The sequence below is a fragment of the Podarcis filfolensis genome (genome assembly GCF_964270895.1).
Source record: "Podarcis filfolensis genome assembly, chromosome: 12".
Classification (NCBI taxonomy): Eukaryota; Metazoa; Chordata; class Lepidosauria; order Squamata; family Lacertidae; genus Podarcis; species Podarcis filfolensis.
The window spans coordinates 7,835,548-7,854,520 of NC_139614.1; the positions used below are offsets into that span (position 1 = coordinate 7,835,548).

At 45.0% G+C, this 18,973-nt stretch overlaps 1 protein-coding gene across 1 annotated transcript; it reads right to left on the reverse strand.

Moving 5' to 3' along the window:
• Positions 1 to 1,359: 1,359 nt before the first annotated feature.
• PPP1R17 (protein phosphatase 1 regulatory subunit 17) lies at positions 1,360 to 18,068 on the reverse strand (the record flags this gene model as incomplete). Its single annotated transcript, XM_083580123.1, has 5 exons — positions 17,651 to 18,068; positions 7,951 to 8,057; positions 7,043 to 7,195; positions 4,667 to 4,819; positions 1,360 to 1,469 (listed from the first exon to the last, which is right to left on the reverse strand). The coding sequence occupies exons 2-5, from the start codon at positions 8,030 to 8,032 to the stop codon at positions 1,360 to 1,362; spliced, it is 498 nt and encodes a 165-aa protein (XP_083436249.1). The 5' UTR covers positions 8,033 to 8,057; positions 17,651 to 18,068.
• Positions 18,069 to 18,973: the final 905 nt, after the last annotated feature.

Sequence of the window (18,973 nt, forward strand, 5' to 3'; positions counted from 1 at the left end):
TCACTGAAATCAGATTTGCAGCTTCAGAACTGTAAAGGTTTCTAAGGGGTTGCTCATGCGTAAGCAGGCAACTATCTCCCCGGCTGGGTGCAAACACCTGGCTGGGCCGCCTAAGTAAACTTTATCTGTCCGGACGCCACTCACCCGTGGCTGACTCAGTCGCTGGCAGAATCCGTCAGTGGGCGTTTCTTAAACTTCTTCCAGCAAAGAAGCTCTTTGACGCCTAGTCTCCTCCTACTCTCTCTGCGCAAAAGCCTTCCACGCAAGGAGGGCGTAGGCAGCGGAGGACCCTTACTCTCCCCGCTGGTCCCCAGCAAGGAGTCATGGGACCGCCTCGCCAATTCCCCCATCTGCCCCCCTTCTCCACTGGTGCTACGCTGATTCTCTTCCCCAGAAGATGGGCTGCTTCTCCCGACCTGGACGCTCTCTGGAATCCCTCTGGCTTTTGCTCTCTCCCTCCGGCACTGATGGCAGTTCCCTCACAAGAACCTTCCGGTCCAAAGGAGATGTAACATGGGAGATCCAGGATAAGAGGGCAGAACACTTAAAAGAGCTTCATTTGGCTGTCTGCTGCCCCCTCCCAAATAATAATAATAATAATAATAATAATAATAATAATAATAATAATAATTTATTTATACCCCAGCCACTCTGGGCGGCTTCCAACTGAATATTAAAAACAATACATCAGCAGACATTAAAAACTTCCCTAAACAGGGCTGCCTTCAGATGTCTTATAAAAGTAAGACAGTTGCTTATTTCCTTGACATCTGATGGGAGGGCATTCCGCAGGGCGGGTGCCACTACTGAGAAGGCCCTCTGCCTGGTTCCCTGTAACCTCACTTCTCGCAGCGAGGAAACTGCCAGAAGGGCCTCAGCGCTAGACCTCAGTGTCTGGGCTGCATGATGGGGGTGGAGAGGGATGTAGAATCGTTGTGCACCCACCCTACTGATCAGAGGCACTGTCACACTCCTGCGCATTGTTGGGAGGAGGCCAAGAGAGGAGCCATACACAGCGCAGCTTCCTCTGTTGTGCTCAGGAGAATTCAGCCGTTGATCTGCACCATGCTTGGCCTCTACCGCCCCTTCAACATTGAGGGGGTCCACCCCATGCCAGCCAATATTGAGGGGGCAGAAGACCCTTCTGCCCCTAGGAGTTGACACACCTGCTCCCAATGTTCTTGGGTTGCAGCTCCCATCAACCTCAGCTAGCTTGGCCAACAGCCTAACTTTTGATGACCTAGCTTGGCAAAGACTTCTGAAAACTTTACACAATGTTCTGTGATGTTTCGGTTGGCCTAATAAAGGTATTGTTATAATATAGATTTTGGAACGGTGGCAGGGGAATTAAACACAGCTTTAGGAATCTCTGTTTTGTGAGGTGATCGAATGCTGAGATGGTAGCGTGGTTAGTATCACTTTAAACTGCAGGTGGCAGGTGGGTACCAATGCTTCACCTGGAAAACTCCCTGCAAAGGGGGGAGGGGACCAACATATCAGAAAAAAATGTTTCTAGCCAGAATAGCATAAGGCTGCTAATATTTCAAAACTAAGAAACGTATTTGAGCTGGTTTTGTAAAATCGGCCTTTTTCATTACTGAGTTGCTCTAAACCTCTTTTTGCCCTGTGAAGAGTGCTCTGTACAAAATTCAGCATTGCCGCAATAAATACCGTATTTTTTGCTCTATAAGACTCACTTTTTCCCTCCTAAAAAGTAAGGGGAAATGTGTGTGCGTCTTATGGAGCGAATGCAGGCTGCACAGCTATCCCAGAAGCCAGAACAGCAAGAGGGATTGCTGCTTTCACTGCGCAGCGATCCCTCTTGCTGTTCTGGCTTCTGAGATTCAGAATATATTTTTTCTTGTTTTCCTCCTCCAAAAACTAGGTGCGTCTTGTGGTCTAGTGCGTCTTATAGAGCGAAAAATACGGTACTTATGCCGGTCAAAAGAAGGGATATATGGCTGCCTGCTTCAGCGAGGCATTTTATATATGCACAGCTATGCTTTTAAAATTATATCGATTCTCCTAAGCTTTAGGAATAGTTAGCAATTTCAGCTGATTTGATTACACAAAACCAACAACTGCTTGGCTAACCCAGCAACGAGTATGATGTTTGGGATTTGGGTGGGATGCAAGACACATCACCTCATTTTCTCATTTGTGAATAGATGTTCATACACTGGTTGTTTCCCCATCTTTGTCTATTAAGAATTAAAGTTCTTTGAGATGATTGTGTTCAGTGTTAGGCAGTTCATCCTGCTTGTGGATTTCCTCCTCAAATACTGGGGTTTTAACATATTTGGGTGGCAAAGCTCTGCGAGTCTAAAGGATGTCCCACATTGATCCAAGCCCTGGAAACCGCACCCAAGCCATGTGGCTCATTCTAGAAACCTCCAGAATGTCCTCCCTGTGTCCTGGTTTAACCTCCTAGCAACATAGAAGGTGTATCAAAACGTTCCCATAAATATCTTCTGGTTTGTTACAGAATCTGAAAATTGTAGCTGTGCACTTGCAAGCTATAATTAAAATTTTCCATTGAGTTTTTGGGGGACTCGACTTCCTCATGGTTGGCTGTGCCCTACAATTTCTAAAACACAAGTCTCAATAAAGGAGAGAACATTCATGGCCCACCTGCCAGTTATAAGGAAGATGGAAATGCACCTCTCTTTATGTTCTTTTGTTTTATATTATAAGTAATATTAAGATTGGCATCTTCGACAGATTGCTTGCCTTAAAAACAAACTATTCTATACGTTTGGGTTGTGAGATTCCCTAACTGCTTTTGAAGGCAAGAAGATCCAACACAGCAAAATCATTTGCACTTGGCTGCAATCCTATGCACGCTTTCCCGAGAGTAAGCCCCATTGAACACATATGGATTTACTTCTGAGTGAATAGGAATAAGAACTGTGCTCCACAACAGGTTTAAGCAGCACAACTTACTCCAGGTGAGCTTGCAGCCAGAATGCTAGGCTAGCAGAAATCTTTCGATTTTCAGTCACAAAGCGTTACATCTACTGTTCTTTGTCAAATGCTAGATAGTATGAGTCAAATTTGTAAGCAGAATGTAATTGAAAACTACCTAATTTTCTTCTTCTTTACTTGCTAACCAACTTACAGGATTGTTGTGAGAAAGATGGCCGGGGCGGGGGGCAATAATTGCCATTTTTGTGAGTTTACTGACTTCCATTGGAAAACCAAACAAATACCCTGTACATTCTTCCTTGCTTGTCAAAAGTTAGTGAGTCATATAGAGGGACATCACAGTCTGAGGCCAAGCGAGTTTCACTAATAAATCAGCCTCCTGCAGATTTCTGTCAGTGGGCCTTTTGGTTTTGGTGGCTGGCTGTGTTGATTCAATTAGGCCTCGCCATTTCCCGTCTTTTCTGCTATGAAAAATCTTTCAAATAATGAAGCACTTCATGAAGTCCAAAGATGGAGAAAAAGAAGCAGCGCCACACAGAATGGCTTTGTTCACTTCTGTGCTCCAGTCAAAGGAGAACGCTTTCCTGGTATTAACCAAGGAAAATGCTGCATGAAATGACCAGATTGGATTAAAGTCGAAACATGAAAGGGATGTAATTTCTTTGCGATGAATAAGTGGTTAAGAGAACATATGTTTTAGTAGGTGATAGATTCCAACACCAACCATCATTCTACAGCGCTGAAAGGAAATAAAAATGTCCTCTCAGGATGCTCCCAGACTGTTGCTATTTTCAGGTTGGGCTCCCAGCACATGCCGCCAAATTCAGGTTGTGCAATTAAAGTTAATATTGTACACAAAAAAGCTGCTTCTCTAAGGAATCAGACAGTTGTTTGCATGGGGTCAGCCATGTTTTCTCTGTACAGTTTTTCCTGGTAGTGGCGAGTCCCGGGGTGACTTGCTCTATGTTAATTCAAGACAAATGATGGCAAGGTGCTCAGACTGTTTCTAGTATATGTTTCCAGGTGGAGTTTTAAGGAATTCCTTAGAACTCTTGATTTATTCCCAAGTCAGTGTGCCTAGCAGGTATAGAGAACTGTTGAGGAACTCCAACTCCCACCAACCCCAGCCAATGGTCAGGGATGATGGGAGTTGTAGTCCACAACATCTGGAGGACGCCATATTGGCTACCGTTGTTTTGTTAGCAGGGCTGGGGGCCTGTGGCCCTTCAGGTGATGTTGGATTTCATCTTCCATCAGTCCCAACCTGCATGACCAATGGTCAGGGATGATGACAGCTATAGTCCATCATCATTTCAGAGGGCCCAAAGTTTCCCAGTGCAGGGTTTCGATGTAAGAAAATCGGCCTGATTTTGTCTTGAGAGGCCATTAACAAGTCACACCTTTGTTCGCCGGATTGGGGGTGGGGCTGGGTATTCCAATTAACATATAGACACAGAATTGTAAAGGAAGAAAATAGTAAGTAGAAACACTCTGGTGGGGAAATGCTCACTATGGGTTTAGGAAAAGTGGAAAGATAAAAAAGTGAAAACATAATATGTGAGCATCTCCTCTAACAATTAAAAGTCTCTGTTTTAACAGAATTACACAGTGCTCATGCAGATGTGCCCCCTGCCATTTCCCCAAAAAATACATTTAAATACAGAGACTATCACTGAGACACATCATGTTCAAAACCCATGCGTGATGCTTTAAGAAGTGCTCTCCTTCGCATTTCCCTTACCTGCAAGTAGAGGGGGTGTATTGATTGCTGGCGTGTTTTTCCTTCTGGGTTTTCTCTGTTCCTCTTCCATTTTCTGAAGGGCTGGGCTGCCATTACCCTTCGGAGGTTTCTCAGAGAAGTCACACCTCTTAATTAAGTGGTCTGAAAGAATGCCTGCAAAAACGCCATTAGGACTGGACGTTAGCCTTTGCAAACCATAATGGTCTTCTCCATTTTCACTAGCAAAAATCCCGCTTGGGAAATAAGGCCCCCTCACATGACATCAGCTCCTACAATTGGATGGGTCAAGAGTCACATACACTAACACCACCCCATAGCCCTGCTGCTCACAGTGACCAGGGTGGAACATGGGAGGCCAGTAAAAGCTGTAATCTCTGCTGCACCAGGTCTAGGTTGTCGCAGCAGAAACCCTGGCTTGGGTCTACTGCTGTAGCTGGACTGGCTTAATAATAATAATAATAATAATAATAATAATAATAATAATAATATCTGTCCATCTGAATGGGTTGTCCCAGCCACTCTGGATGGCTTCCAACACATATAACGACATAATGAAATGTCAAACATTAAAAACCTCCCAATACAGGGCTGACTTCAGATGCCTTCTAAAAGTTGTGTAGTTCTTTATCTCCTTGGCATCTGTTGAGAGGGCACCACTGCCGAGAAGAGCCTTGGCCAGCTCAACTCCATCCCCTTTCCTGCCTTTGAAATGCCTCATGTGCTTTGTGTGTGTGTACTTTTTACACTGTTCACTGCTGACGGGGATAGCTTCCACCCATTTGTAAAGGTACAGGTAAAGGACCCCTGGATGGTTAAGTCCAGTCAAAGGCGACTATGAGGTTGTGGCACTCATCTTGCTTTTCAGGCCAAAGAAGCCGGCGTCTGTCCACAGACAGCTTTCTGGGTCATGTGGCCAGAAGGACTAAACCCGTCCTGGTGCAACAGGACACCGTGACAGAAGCCAGAGTGCATGGAAATGCCGTTTACCTTCCCACCACAGCGGTACCTATTTATCTACTTGCACTGGTGTGCTTTAGAACTGCTAGGTTAGCAAAAGCTAGGACAGAGCAACGGGAGCTCACCACCGTTGAGTGGATTTGAACCGCTGACCTTCTGATCGGCAAGCCCAAGAGGCTCAGAGGTTTAGACCACAGCGCCACCTGTGCTCAGACACAGTGGGGACCTTTACAGCAGCATAGGCCCATCATCTCCAGTGAAGGAGCTGAACAGAGCCAGGCAATGAGCCTTGCCACATCCTAAGCCCCCAAGCATGTTGGATCAGGAATTAGGAATGCTCTGAACTCTATCTTTGCGCTTTGAGGGATTCTCATCCTCAGGTGCCCAATTAACATGGACAGCCTGGGTCATTATGCACTGGGATGTGCAGACAGGACACCATTTGCTCCCCCAACGCAGTCAGAAAAAATTATTGGGACATCTACTGCACCCTACATCTTATAGCATGATATATGGGATGGGGAATCTGTGCCCTCTCTGATGCTCTGTGATTACAATTCCCATCATCCCTGTCCATTGACAGGGGCCGGCCTTGGTCAGGGACGGATTTAGACTTGATGAGGCCCTAAGCTACTGAAGGTAATGGGGCCCTTTATATGCCCAGCTGTCCTTTGTCAGCAACAAATTGTCGCTGTTTTCTGTGTCGGATATATGCTATATGGTAATTTATGGACTTAATAGGTATCTAAAGCCATTTGCACATAACAAAATATGTATTTTATCGAAGTAATTGTTGAACTGAAATACAATTAAGAAGAAGTATATGAATAGTGGAACACTGTTGCTGTGTGTAGGTTTTATTTTATTTGGTTTTTTATCTTATATTTTGGAAATGTACATCCAGGTTTTTTTTTCCTTTAAATTTTTTTGGGGGGCCCAAGCTTGTTTAGCTTATACGTAAATCCCGCACTGGCCTTGGTAATATGCTGTCCTGTGCAAGGCCAACATTTGATGTGCTCCCCTCAGCCGGACTTTGAGAAGGAGGCATGAGACTCTGGCGGGGTCCTACAGTCCACCTACCTCCTCCCCAAAGCTTGGTAAGGTCTTGCCTGGCTTTGGGAAGGAGGAAGGAGGACTTTAGGGCCCTGACAGAGTCCTCGCACCTCTTTCCTGTAGCCAGGCAAGAGAAGGCATCCCCTCCCATGGTGCCCATTTTGGCCCATCTGCTGGCACTGCCCTAAATCCACCTCTGCTATTGGTCATGGGAGTTGGAGCAACAATATCTGAAGCCCTGAGGGCCTCTGATCTACAGAGAGGTTTTGGAAGCAGTAGCAGAAGACACATTATTACTCCGCTTGCGATCCATGCAGGTATAAGTGGTTGAGGAGTAGCTCAAGTGGCAATTTCAGGAATGCTCACCGACTATTGGTGGAGGCGTGTGAATTGCCGGCGTATCTTTCCTCTTCGGTTTTTTCTGTTCAAGCTCACTTTTCTGAGAGACCTGAAGAGCTTTGCCCTTCCTCGGTATCTTTTTGAGTTCACAGCTTTTGAGCAACTGTTCGGAAAGGTTATCTGCATCAAACAAAACAAAGTATACAACTATTATCAAAATAATCAGACAACGTTCAGCCTTGAACAGCTAATTTTTCACCAGCTTTGCACTTCCCTGAAACTACAGCTTAAGGAGGGGGAGAAACAGCCAAGATTCATATGACACTTTACCCTAGTATATGCATTTTTGTGCAACTAATGGGGCTGGGAAAATGCGCTGGAATTTTTAAAGAAATGTGGATTTCGAATTCTGACTGTGTTTTGGTTCCTGCAATGCTTTGAAATTTCCCCATCCCTATGCTGTTGTCTACAGCACATATTTTCAAAAGAGGACAACAGATTTGCAGGAAAGTTTAAACTCCCAAGGTAACATTGCTGCATAAAATCCTGCGTTGGCACACTTGCCCGCTTTTGTGGAACATGTGCACAGAAATATGAAAGGAGACGAGATGAAAGCTCCGGCGTTCCTTCTCTCCTTTCTTCTTCTTCGTCTTTAATTAATTTGTCTCTAGAGCTTTGGCTAATATTTATATGCTGAACCCAGCAGAAAGAAAAGGTGGGGGAGAAGCGACCAAACACCCATTCCCACCCATTGCCACTCCATCTGGCATCAGATGTGTCACCAGAAGGCACCGTCTATCAGGTTTCAAGAGCAGCAGTTGTTCCATGGAGGGGGTGGGGGAAGGGGGATGGGATGGCAATGGACAGCGCTTAATGATGCAAAGTAGACCTTTTCGCTACACAGCAAGCGCTGACATCACCCCGAGAAGACTGACCTAAGTGGTTACAGTGAGTATCTCGCCCATCCAATCTGTCTTCTGAGATATCATGTGATGCTTGCACATATTCAGTTGACATCACTGAAGAGGCTTTTCTTTAGAACCTGTAAGGGGAGGGGGGGGAAACATAGACACATTACGCATGCTGCATGTCAATGTACTTTTCTTTTGCTTTAATCTAGAAAACGTTACTTTGCTTCTGGAGAAAAAAAGAGAGAGAAATGTTTTTGAGTCAACACAACTGTAAAATAGAATTCCGTACAAAAATATCCGTCTCGGTAAACAACAGGCGACAATTTTGACACAAGGGATGGTTCAGTCATGTATGGGATCCTTTGGCCATGTCGGGAATGCTTCATGAACCACTAACACTTTCAAGACATTCTCTGACATCGGGTGATGGAGCGCAGTGTGTGGCCCCAGAAAGTAAACACTAGTCATGTTTTATAGCCTGTCAGGTTCTTGGCAGTGCCCCTTTTGGCGGGCCCAAACCATCAGAAAAACAGGAGGCATCTCCAGTCTCTAATGGGCCATGCAGACCTGCCCTACAGATCGAACCTCATTTCGCCTTACTCTGTCTTAAAGGTAAAGGACCCCTGACAGTTAAGTCCAGTCGCGAACAACTCTGGGATTGCGGCGCTCATCTCATTTTACTGGCCAAGGGAGCCGACGTTTGTCCACAGTTCTTCCAGGTCATGTGGCCAGCATGACTAAGCCGCTTCTGGCAAAACCAGAGCAGCGCACAGAAATGCCATTTACCTTCCCGCCAGAGTGGTACCTATTTATCTACTTGCACTTTGACGTGCTTTCAAACTGCTAGGTTGGCAGGAATAATAATCGCCTAAGAACCTATCATCCAGAATTCAAGTGGCTTCTTCACTGTTGTCAGTTTGAAGGCTGCTACTTATAGGAAGCAACTCTTAGGAGCTGGGGTCCCTTTGGCCCCCTCCAATAAAATATCCCCCCCCCGAATATTTTATTCACGTTGGCCCCCCTGCTGCCAATGGGTGGCTGTTTGCGTGTCGAGGTCCCCAGGGCCACCCCAATAACTCACACATCACACAGGAATTTTGTTTAAGGTTTTTGGCATAATTTTGGCCACAACTTTATTAAAATGTGAGTGGTTGCTTAGGCATTGGTTGCAGCTATCTGCCCCCCCATGGGGGACAGACTGACATTCCGCACACCTGCAAAAGTCAGAAAAGGGGAATACACTTGGGGGTAGTGACGGAGCAGGGAACCTGCCCTCAGCCCTCCCCAAATGCAGCCAGGAACTCATTGCTATGGCCCGAGCCCCCTTGACAGGGTGGACAAAAGCAATAGTGAGCCCCTGATTCCTTTAACGGAATCCCTTGCAGCAGCAGCATTAGAGGGGCAGGCACAGCCAATCCATGCCCCTCAACCAACCAAACCATAAACCAATGCCTAACCGCAACCTTACAAGTTGTGACGATTTGCTACGCAGTAGGCAAAAGCCAAATGGCCCCAGCCAATCAGCCAGATGGACAAAATTCCTACCGGGCCCCTGCCCCAAGAGCAGGGGACCCCATGACAGGCATAGCAAGGTCAAGCGAACAACCCTAATTCTAGGGAGGGAGGGACGGGCAATCCGATGCACGGGCGAAAAGAGGAAGCTCTAGCCTCGTGCAAGGAGTTTTAGCATTTCTGGCTGTCAATCAACAAATGGCAACATTAACTTCTTCCCAACGACAAGGGAAGCCGAATCGCATCAGTGGCCAACGATCAATTAGCCCGCCCCACAACTTTGGAGTATCCTGTCGGCCCCCACCGCAACATGTGCTCTCCATGAAGGAGAACACGCTTTTCCACCCTACTGTGTTTTGGTGGTAATTTTATCTGGGGATCAACTCTGCGGTCATCTCCTTTGTCTGGAAGGGGTTTGTCAGTTTAAGAGCTAAATGGCAAATCAGAAATTTCTCCAATGGGTGCGATTGTGGTTCTGCCACCTGGGTTGCTTCCGGGCATCTTGTTCATTTCCCCTTCATCCTAATTTGTTCGCACAAAGTTTGTGTGTTTGTGTTAGAGAGCCTCAGCTATAAACTGAGCACTCATTTTTATTTGTTTGCAAGTGTTGCATTACACTTTCCAGTGCATTTCCCATCACATTCCTTGTGGGGGAAACTTTGAGATTGGGTTTGCTGTGCTAGAGCACAAAATCAGTTGTAAGAATGCAACCTGAATTGGCCAGAGTATGACTGAATCCCACTCCAAAATATCAAGAAGTACAGAAACTCCCCTGTTGTTTATTCTGCACCCTTCGATGAATGTGACTTTAGGGTTTAGGATCTTAGACCAGACTTTCACATTTAGCTAGTCATATTATTTTTCATCTCAAATGCAGTGTTGACATTATGAAGTTAAAACATTTCCACTCTGCAGTGAATGGTTTGTGCTAGGATTTCTGCGAGGGGACCTTGGGTCTTCTCTCTTCTACAAACGACACATTTGGAAAAACTGTGTGTGTGATTTTGTGGACTTTTGGACCCTGGCTCAGTCTAAGATTTGGCATCATTCTTCATTTATAAGCAATCACTGAACAAAATAATTGTTAATGGCTTAATAGTATCAGTTGAGACACTAAAACAAAGTCCAGATCAAAGTGTTGCTTACAACCAGAGGATTAATACTATAATTGTGAAAGTCTCGCCACTTTTTATTAACCCTTTCTGAGAAATGTAGCACTGCAACCTTTACGTGGGTCTGTCAGATAATAAATACAAACCAACATAAGATTTTAACAGCTGCTATGCAAAGAAAAAGAAGGATCATTTTATCACATGTGGTGGGAATGTAAGAAAGTGAAAAGCTTCTGGGAAATGATATATAATGAGATGAAAAAGATGCTGAAATATACATTTATAAAAACAAAAACAAAAATCAGAAGCATTTTTACTTGGCATTGTAGGGGAGGATATTAATAGACAGGATGATAAATTGTTTTTATATGCAACAACGGCAGCAATAATATTATTGGCACAGAAATGGAAGCAAGAAGAATGGCAAATGAAATTAATGGACTATGCAGAATTAGATAAGATGAGAGAAAGGATCTGAAACCTGCAGGACCAGAGATTCTTGGAGGACTGGAGTAAATATTTGAACTATTTGAAAAGCAATTGTAATAAACAGATTACGCTAGTAGGACTGCAAGAAGTTTTGTAAGGAGGATTATATGAAATATTGCAAGGAAGACTCTGAAGAGAATTATTAGTTAAGGACGATTAAAAGTAATAGAAAAATTAAGAAATGTAGATAAGGGATAAAGATTGAAAAATCTTCAGATGTGGCAGATGGAAATCTAAAACATTGTATAAGATAAGAAAATATGTTAAATGATTGTTGGAAATGATGTGTGTGTGTGTGTGTGTGTGTGTGTGTGTGTGTGTGATTTTAACAGCTGCTTAGAAGCTCTAGCCTTGAGCTCTTTTGTGGAAAAGCGGCATACAGATGCAATATATACATTGCCTTGCTGTATTGAATGCAAACATACCTTTCCATTTCAGGGTAGAACTCTGGAGGGAAAAACCCAGAGGTTTTGCAGATGTCCGACAGAAGCGAGTGCTTCATAGCACTGCTTGGCTAGTGCCCATGACATCAAGACCCCCCCCCCCAATCTTTAGAGCACTTGAAAAGAAATTTCCATATGACAAACGAAGAGATGAACATACATGCATTTAATCTGCTGGCATGTAAATCTGCCATTTCAGCTATACATCTGGGAGTGAGCTGAGCAAATGCTGAGGCTGTGGAACTTGCCGTCAGTTTCCGCTTTCATCCTGTCTATTTGCTTATCAGCAAAGATTTTGATAACAAGTTGACCATTTCCCAGGACTGTGATGCCTGTAGTTAACTGCAATAAAGTAGCTGAAACGGGATTTACCTGCGTTATTATACTGATATTTGGCATTATCTGTTTCCCACCAGTAAAGTACGGTGATAAAGCACCTTGTCCTTAGTGAGTAATCTAGGAATTAACACTACAACTACGGCAAGGCATCCATGGACTTGTGTATGACTGTGACAAACACCTGCTTCCTGCTGCTGGTGTGCCAGAGCTTCATAAATGGCGCTATGCATATTTTATAGAGTTCGTGGCCTGCTGTACATATGCACAAGCTAAAATCAGAGTTATAATCCTACAGCCGTCTTGGGGGGGGGGGGAGCAGCAGGGTGTGTCTGGAGCAGGGCGATGGACAGGCTGTGATATTAGCCAAGCTTGTCTTTATGTCAACACTGGCTATTTCTTCCTTTATGTTCCCAACAACTTTTAAGAACATAAAACTTCCACTGAAGTTTCCTAGAGAAGAAAATGATGTGCGCTCACATCCACATGTATCTTGTAATGATATGACTTTTCTGTGAATTCCTCACCTCTTTAAAGCAATGTGGGGAGTGGATGTGTCTGTATTTGTGTGTGTTGACGACAGACAAAAATGGCCAACTGTCTTGCAAAGCCATTAAGGCCTATTTCAGCTTATAATAATAATAATATTTTTTTATTTATACCCTGCCCTTCCTGGTTCAGAAAACCGGGCCCAGGGCGGCTGACAACAAATTTAAAACACTTAATTGTGATTCAACAAAAAAACATAAAATACAATATAAAAGCGTGAATAACAATAAATTCAAAGTTCAAAAATCAATTTGGGGGAAAATTCATCCAATAAACATTAGATGGTCACCAGGGCTAGCAGGCTAAAGGTAAAGGTAAAGGGACCCCTGACCATTAGGTCCAGTCACGGATGACTCTGGGGTTGCGGCGCTCATCTCGCTCTATAAGCCAAGGGAGCCGGCGTACAGCTTCTGGGTCATGTGGCCAGCATGACTAAACCGCTTCTGGCGAACCAGAGCAGCGCATGGAAATGGTCACCAGGGCTAGCTGGCTAAATTAGTCATATTTGGGCCAGCGAGGAGGTCGGGGAGAATTAGCTGTGGGGTCCCAGAGTGGGTAATCTTCATTAAAGGGGAGGGGGAGGGAAGAGAGGGGAATAAAAGATCAGGCTAAATTCAAATTGAAAGCCAGGCAGAATAGCTCTGTCTTACAGGCCTGGCGGAAGGAGGTTAAATCCTATAGGGCCCTAGTCTCATGGGACAGGGCATTCCACCCGGTCGGAGCTATCACTGAGAAGGCCCTGGCCCTGGTGGAGGATAGTCTGACTTCAAAATGTCGTATCATTTTACTGTTGTTAGCCGCTCTGAGCCCGGCTTCGGCTGGGGAGAGTGGGTTATAAATAAAATTATTATTATTATTATTATTATTATTATTATTATTATTATTATTATTATTATACCAGGAGAGGCGGTCCTGTAAATACGAGGGCCTTAAGCCACAAAGGGCTTTAAAGATGAAAACCAGCACTTAAACCTGACCCTATACTCCACTAGGAGCCAGTGCAACTGGTAAAGCACTGGGTGAATATGCTCCCATAGCAGAGACCCCGTGAGGAGACCCTCGCTGCAGCATTCTGCACCTGCTGGAGTTTCTGGGACAGTTTCAAGGGCGCGTAGAGCGAATTACAGTAGTCAAGCCTGGAGGTGACCGTCACATGGATCACTGTGGCCAGATCAGGGTAGGAGAGGTAAGGGACCAACTGCTTAATGCGACGAAGGTGGAAAAATGTCGCCTTGGCTGTTGCTGTAACCTGCGCCTCCATGGAAAGGGATTCTACTCCATGTCATACTGTAAACCACTAAACCAGGGATAGCCAACGTGATGCTCTCCAGATATTTATGGATTACAATTCTCATCACAACAGGTGCGTATGGGTAATATCTCAGGTGGGGGGTATGCATGGCTTCTTCTGGGGTAGCTTGTCCACCTTTGTTCCTCACCTTGCACTCAACTCTCACCAGTGACTCCTAGAAGCTGTCAGAATGTGACAGCGGCCACACCCTGGGAATGGCTTGAATTGGCCAGCTAAACCGGGTGATGGTAGCCAAGGGGTCCCAACCGCTTGGTGAGTTAGGGACTTCACCTGCATGCAAAGACAAGCTCTGGTAGATTGAGCGAATGAGCCCAATTGTGGGTCCAATGGCCAAGAAGGCGGTTTCTGCACGTGCTGTACAGGGAAGTGAGATGTACAGATGAGGCTCATCAGCTTAGGAAAGTAGTTCATCTAAGAGAAGGAAAACTCTGGTCCTAAACCACCATTGCCTTGTGGGGAGTCCCTAAGATGGTTGGGTGTGTCTTCTTTCCGGCAGCTTCTACAGCCAGGCTAGTGCCAAATGTATTGCTCTGCTTTCCTTTGGACCACATCAGCAAATCTGAGAGATGGTTATTGTTGCTTATCCCAGCCTTGATAGCCCATGTCATGAGGTAGCAAATAAATATTGCTGGACCTACCACCTGTTAAAAAGGTAAAGGTAAAGGACCCCTGACAGTTAAGTCCAGTCGCGAACAACTCTGGGATTGTGGTGCTCATCTCGCTTTACTGGCCGAGGGAGCCAATGTTTGTCCGCAGACAGTTTTCCCATATGGCCAGCATGACTAAGCCGCTTCTGGCGAAAGCAGTGCAATGCATGGAAACACTGTTTACCTTCCCACCACAGTGGTACCTATTTATCTACTTGCACTGGCATGCTTTTGAACAGGTTGGCAGGAGCTGGGACAGAGCAACCGGAGCTCACCCCATCGCAGGGGTTCGAACTGCCAACCTTCCAATCGGCAAGCCCAGAGGCTCAGTGGCTTAGACCACAGCGCCACCTGCATCCCTATTTAACCACCTGTTAAAGAGTTGTAATTCAGCATCTCGCCAGTTAGAATGGATGGTCTTCTTGTTCATGGACTCATGGGAGCCAAGGCTTCTAGGCACAATGCTGCATGCATTGCCAGTGATCCATGAGATGGGAGCCTGAATAGCTCAGTTGTTTAGAGTCTGGTGCTGATGACGCCAAGGTTGCAGGTTCGATCCCAGTATGGGACAGCTGCACAGTCCTGCATTGTGGGGGGTTGGACTAGATGATCCCTTACAGCTCTATGATTCTATGACCCACTAGCCAAAAGCTAAGGCTACACATGCCTAGACTGTCTATGCTATAGAATTTGGATTTGTGAGGAATTCAACACTTTTTTAAAAAAATAATAATGAAAGTTTCTACTCTTCACTATAAATGGAAATACAAGCTCAGATCAGTCGGTAAAGTGTGAGACTTTTAATCTCGTGGATGGTCATGGGTTTGAGCCCCTGTTGGGCAAAAGATATCTGCATTGCAGGGTCCCTTTACAATTGCCTCAGGGTCTCATGTGGGTGTCTTCTTCCATCCCTTGCCATATACCTCTCTGTACCCTCTACTGCCCAGCTCTTATCAGTGCCCCTCTTTCCACAGCCACACAACTATCCAGCAAAGCCGTAAAAACCCCAGTTATTCGGAATAGCATACTTCAAAACTTTTTGTAACGGTTCATCAGGAACTTCTCTTACATGGATGCCAACATAGACGCTTCCTTTCTCACTCATCCTAAACACTCATCCAGGTTTGGTTGCTGTGTTGTGCTGTGGTAATTTCTTGATTGGTGACTGGGAGCGGCCGCCAAAACCATATAACACCAGTCTTGAAAGACCTACACTGGCTCCCAGTACGTTTCCGAACATAATTCAAAGTGTTGGTGCTGACTTTTAAAGCCCTTAACGGCCTCGGTCAAGTATACCTGAAGGAGCGTCTCCAACTCCATCGTTCTGCCCGGACACTGAGGTCCAGTACCGAGAGCCTTCTGGTGGTTCCCTCATTGTGAGAAGCCAAGGGAACCAGGCAGAGGGCCTTCTCGGTAGTGGCACCCGCCCTGTGCCACCACCAGATGAGAAAAACAAGTACCAGGCTTTTAGAAGATATCTGAAGGCAGCCCTGTTTAGGGAAGCTTTTAATGTTTAATAGGTTATTGTATTTTACTATTCCATTGGAAGCCACCCAGAGTGGCTGGAGAAATCCAGACAGACAGATGGGCGGGGTATAAATAAATTATTATTATTATCATTATTATTATTATTATTATTATTATTATTGATTTCCCATGCCTATGACAGCAGTTTCCCTGCGCTGAGGCGATTACCACAGTGGGTCCAGCTGACGGTAGAGAAAATGAGGCGCTTGATTGGGTTCCAAGAGAGAAAGATTTGAGGCTTAGATCCAACATGCTAAAGGGCTTATCTCAAGTTGAGATAAGCAAGGCCGTTAGATTAGTTGAGAAGATGACTTCTATATCTTGAGATGCTATTCTGTGTCACCCACTACTGACACCCTGATTCTAAATAAGTTTATCCCAAATTTCACTGGAACTTACTTGCTCGTAATGCATTTAAGAATGGGATGTAATTTTTGGTTTTGATTTAAGCACACACACAAATATATGCTAATAGTGCATTCCCAAGGGAAGCATTTAAATATCTGGTGTTCAGCTATATAATCGGATAGGATTGTGGCAACATTTCTAGAACAAATTTTAGATGCTTTTAAATAATATAGGGTAGTCTTTTTCAAAAGTTTCCCCAAAAGCAACACTATTTTATTTAGACCTAAACTCTACAAACTGCAATAAAACTAAAGAGTACACAAACACATCTTGTTTCAGTTGCTGTGGAAGAATAGGATTTTGCAAGATATGGAATACAAATGTCTGTTTTCCAGATCACAAACAGAAAATATTAGTTTGTCCGCACCATGAACAAAAAGAAAGAAAGAAAGAAAGAAAGAAAGAAAGAAAGAAAGAAAGAAAGAAAAGATTTGAAAGAAACACTTTCCATAAAGGATTTAAAGAATGGCAACTAAAAAACCATGACGCCACCACAGAAGGCTACAGATCAGGAGCACGTGTGATTTTATCTCTCTCTTCCCTACTTGTCCAATTTCAAACAAAAGCTTCCCCCTTTGGAAGTTGTTCTAAATTATTTTTAGACACGTGATTCATAACGTTAAAATGAAATTCTTAGCATTAAACTGATTTAACCCCATAGATTTAGAACTTAAACAGTACCCCAATGGTAAACGTTTTTAAATGGAACATAAGGACATCGTTGGAACTATTTAGGGTTGTACTATAAATCTACAGCTGTCTGAATTCATTAACTGGGTTGTAGATTGTCCTCTCCTGTTTCCAGCAGCAAAAATACATTCAATTAATCAAAAGCACTTTATTTTTAAGTTGATTTACACCGCCAGGCTAACAACCAGATCCTAAACATGTTTACTCAGAAGTATCACTGATTTCAATGGGACTTACTCCAAGCTGTGTACACTTTTGCAATTAGGTATATTTACCTAGAATTAAGCCCCAAGGAACTCAGTTGGACTTACTTCCAAGTAAATATGCACAGGATCAGACCAGTGAGCCCACACAAACTTGGAAATATTTGTTCATTTAAGAGCCTGGGATAAGAGTTGCACATAAATGTGTTTAGGATTCAATTGAACTGTCCAGCTTCCGTGCCATAAAGGTGCAGCTCAAACAAATTGTAATATTTCCACCCCCTTTCTTTTTCTGGCACCAGTTTTCTCTCTCAATTTACAGCTCAATAACCATTCCCAAGCCTTCCCAGATAGAATAATCTGCTAGCCATCTTCTGCCTCGCAGAGGAATTGATCTGTGACTTTTTATTACTATCACATCGCAGGCAGATTTTTTGGTTCCCTTTGGAGAAAGAACGCCCCGCTCGCACCCCGGCAAAAGTGATGAAGAACTTACCAAGCAGGGAAGCTGGGCTAGGTGTGATACGGAGTCAGTGTTCACTGGAGCAGGAATTGTCTTCTCTGCTCGCATGGAGTGCTCCTGCACTGCCCTTATCTAGGGAGCAGCAGCAGCAGTTGCTATGGCGACGCTTTGTTTCCCAAAGTACCCCAGGAAGGGAAAGAAGAGTAACCTTTAGCCTGCGTACTAGCAGATTTGAATGAAGTGGTGCTTGCCGCTTCTCAAATTAGCGTCGCCAGGAGGAGAGAAAACCCACAGATAAAAACTTCCAGCGGGGAAAATATCGCTCGCGAAACGGCGAGACCTCCTGCCACTGTCTGACGGCAGAAACTGCCCAAGGGTGACAGTGAGGGATGAAGAAAATAAGCTATGTGCATGGGCTTTAGACACCTAAAACTTTGGCGTCCAGCAGATCCAAGCTGTGCCTTTCCCAGAAGTTCAGGAGCTAGTTGATCACCGATCAAAATACAGAGCAATGAAGGAAACAGAGTCTGGAAAGGGCACCTAAACAGTCAGAGCAAAGGTACACCGTGTCTAGGAATGAGGTTTCTCTGACGACTGTGGTGGTTTGAGTATGTTTACGGATTGGTTTGTTACACAAACTTGGCACACTGCTGCCATTTAGGGACCCGGGCGGGGAGTCTTCTGTGGCTCCTGTGTACATGCCAGTGGTGAGCAGAATTGGCTATTTTCGCCCGTCGCTTGAGAGGGAGGTTTTGTTTGGAACGGGGGAAAGGCATACAAACAGGCTGGGCCTCTGGAAAGCGAGAGGAAACTTTCTGCCCGTTGTGCAGCGCTATGAATTGGAGCCCTTTAACCATTCACAGGGAAAGGCCTTCGACCTGGGCCATTTCCTCTCAGAGATTTAGCAGCGCCAGAATTGGCGGAGGCTCATTGTCTCAGTTTTCTTTGCTCTTTCTGTTTGATTGCCCCATACAGCCCCACAGAGCTGTGGGGCCGGGTTCAACTACCCAGTTTTGCTCGCGAAAGGCAGCTCCCTAGTGCAATGGGGCTTTCTGGACTCTCCTCCCAGCACACTCCCCATTCCTGCCCCAGATCCTCTCTGGATGATCTGGAGAAGCTTGACATTCACATTCACTGCAGCCTCCAGCTAGGGGTCCAGAGCAATGTCTGCTACAAACCGTGTTCTCCCTAGCAGAGAGCATGTGTTGCGGTGGGGGATACAGGCCACCCCATTGTTGCTGGGCGGATTTGTAGAGAGACCCAGGCAGTGAATTGGTTAATTGGGTCGCTGGGGAGAATTGCCTGTTGCCAATTTTGTAGGAGGGGTCAGAGGTTTTAAATCTTGGTCGCCCAACT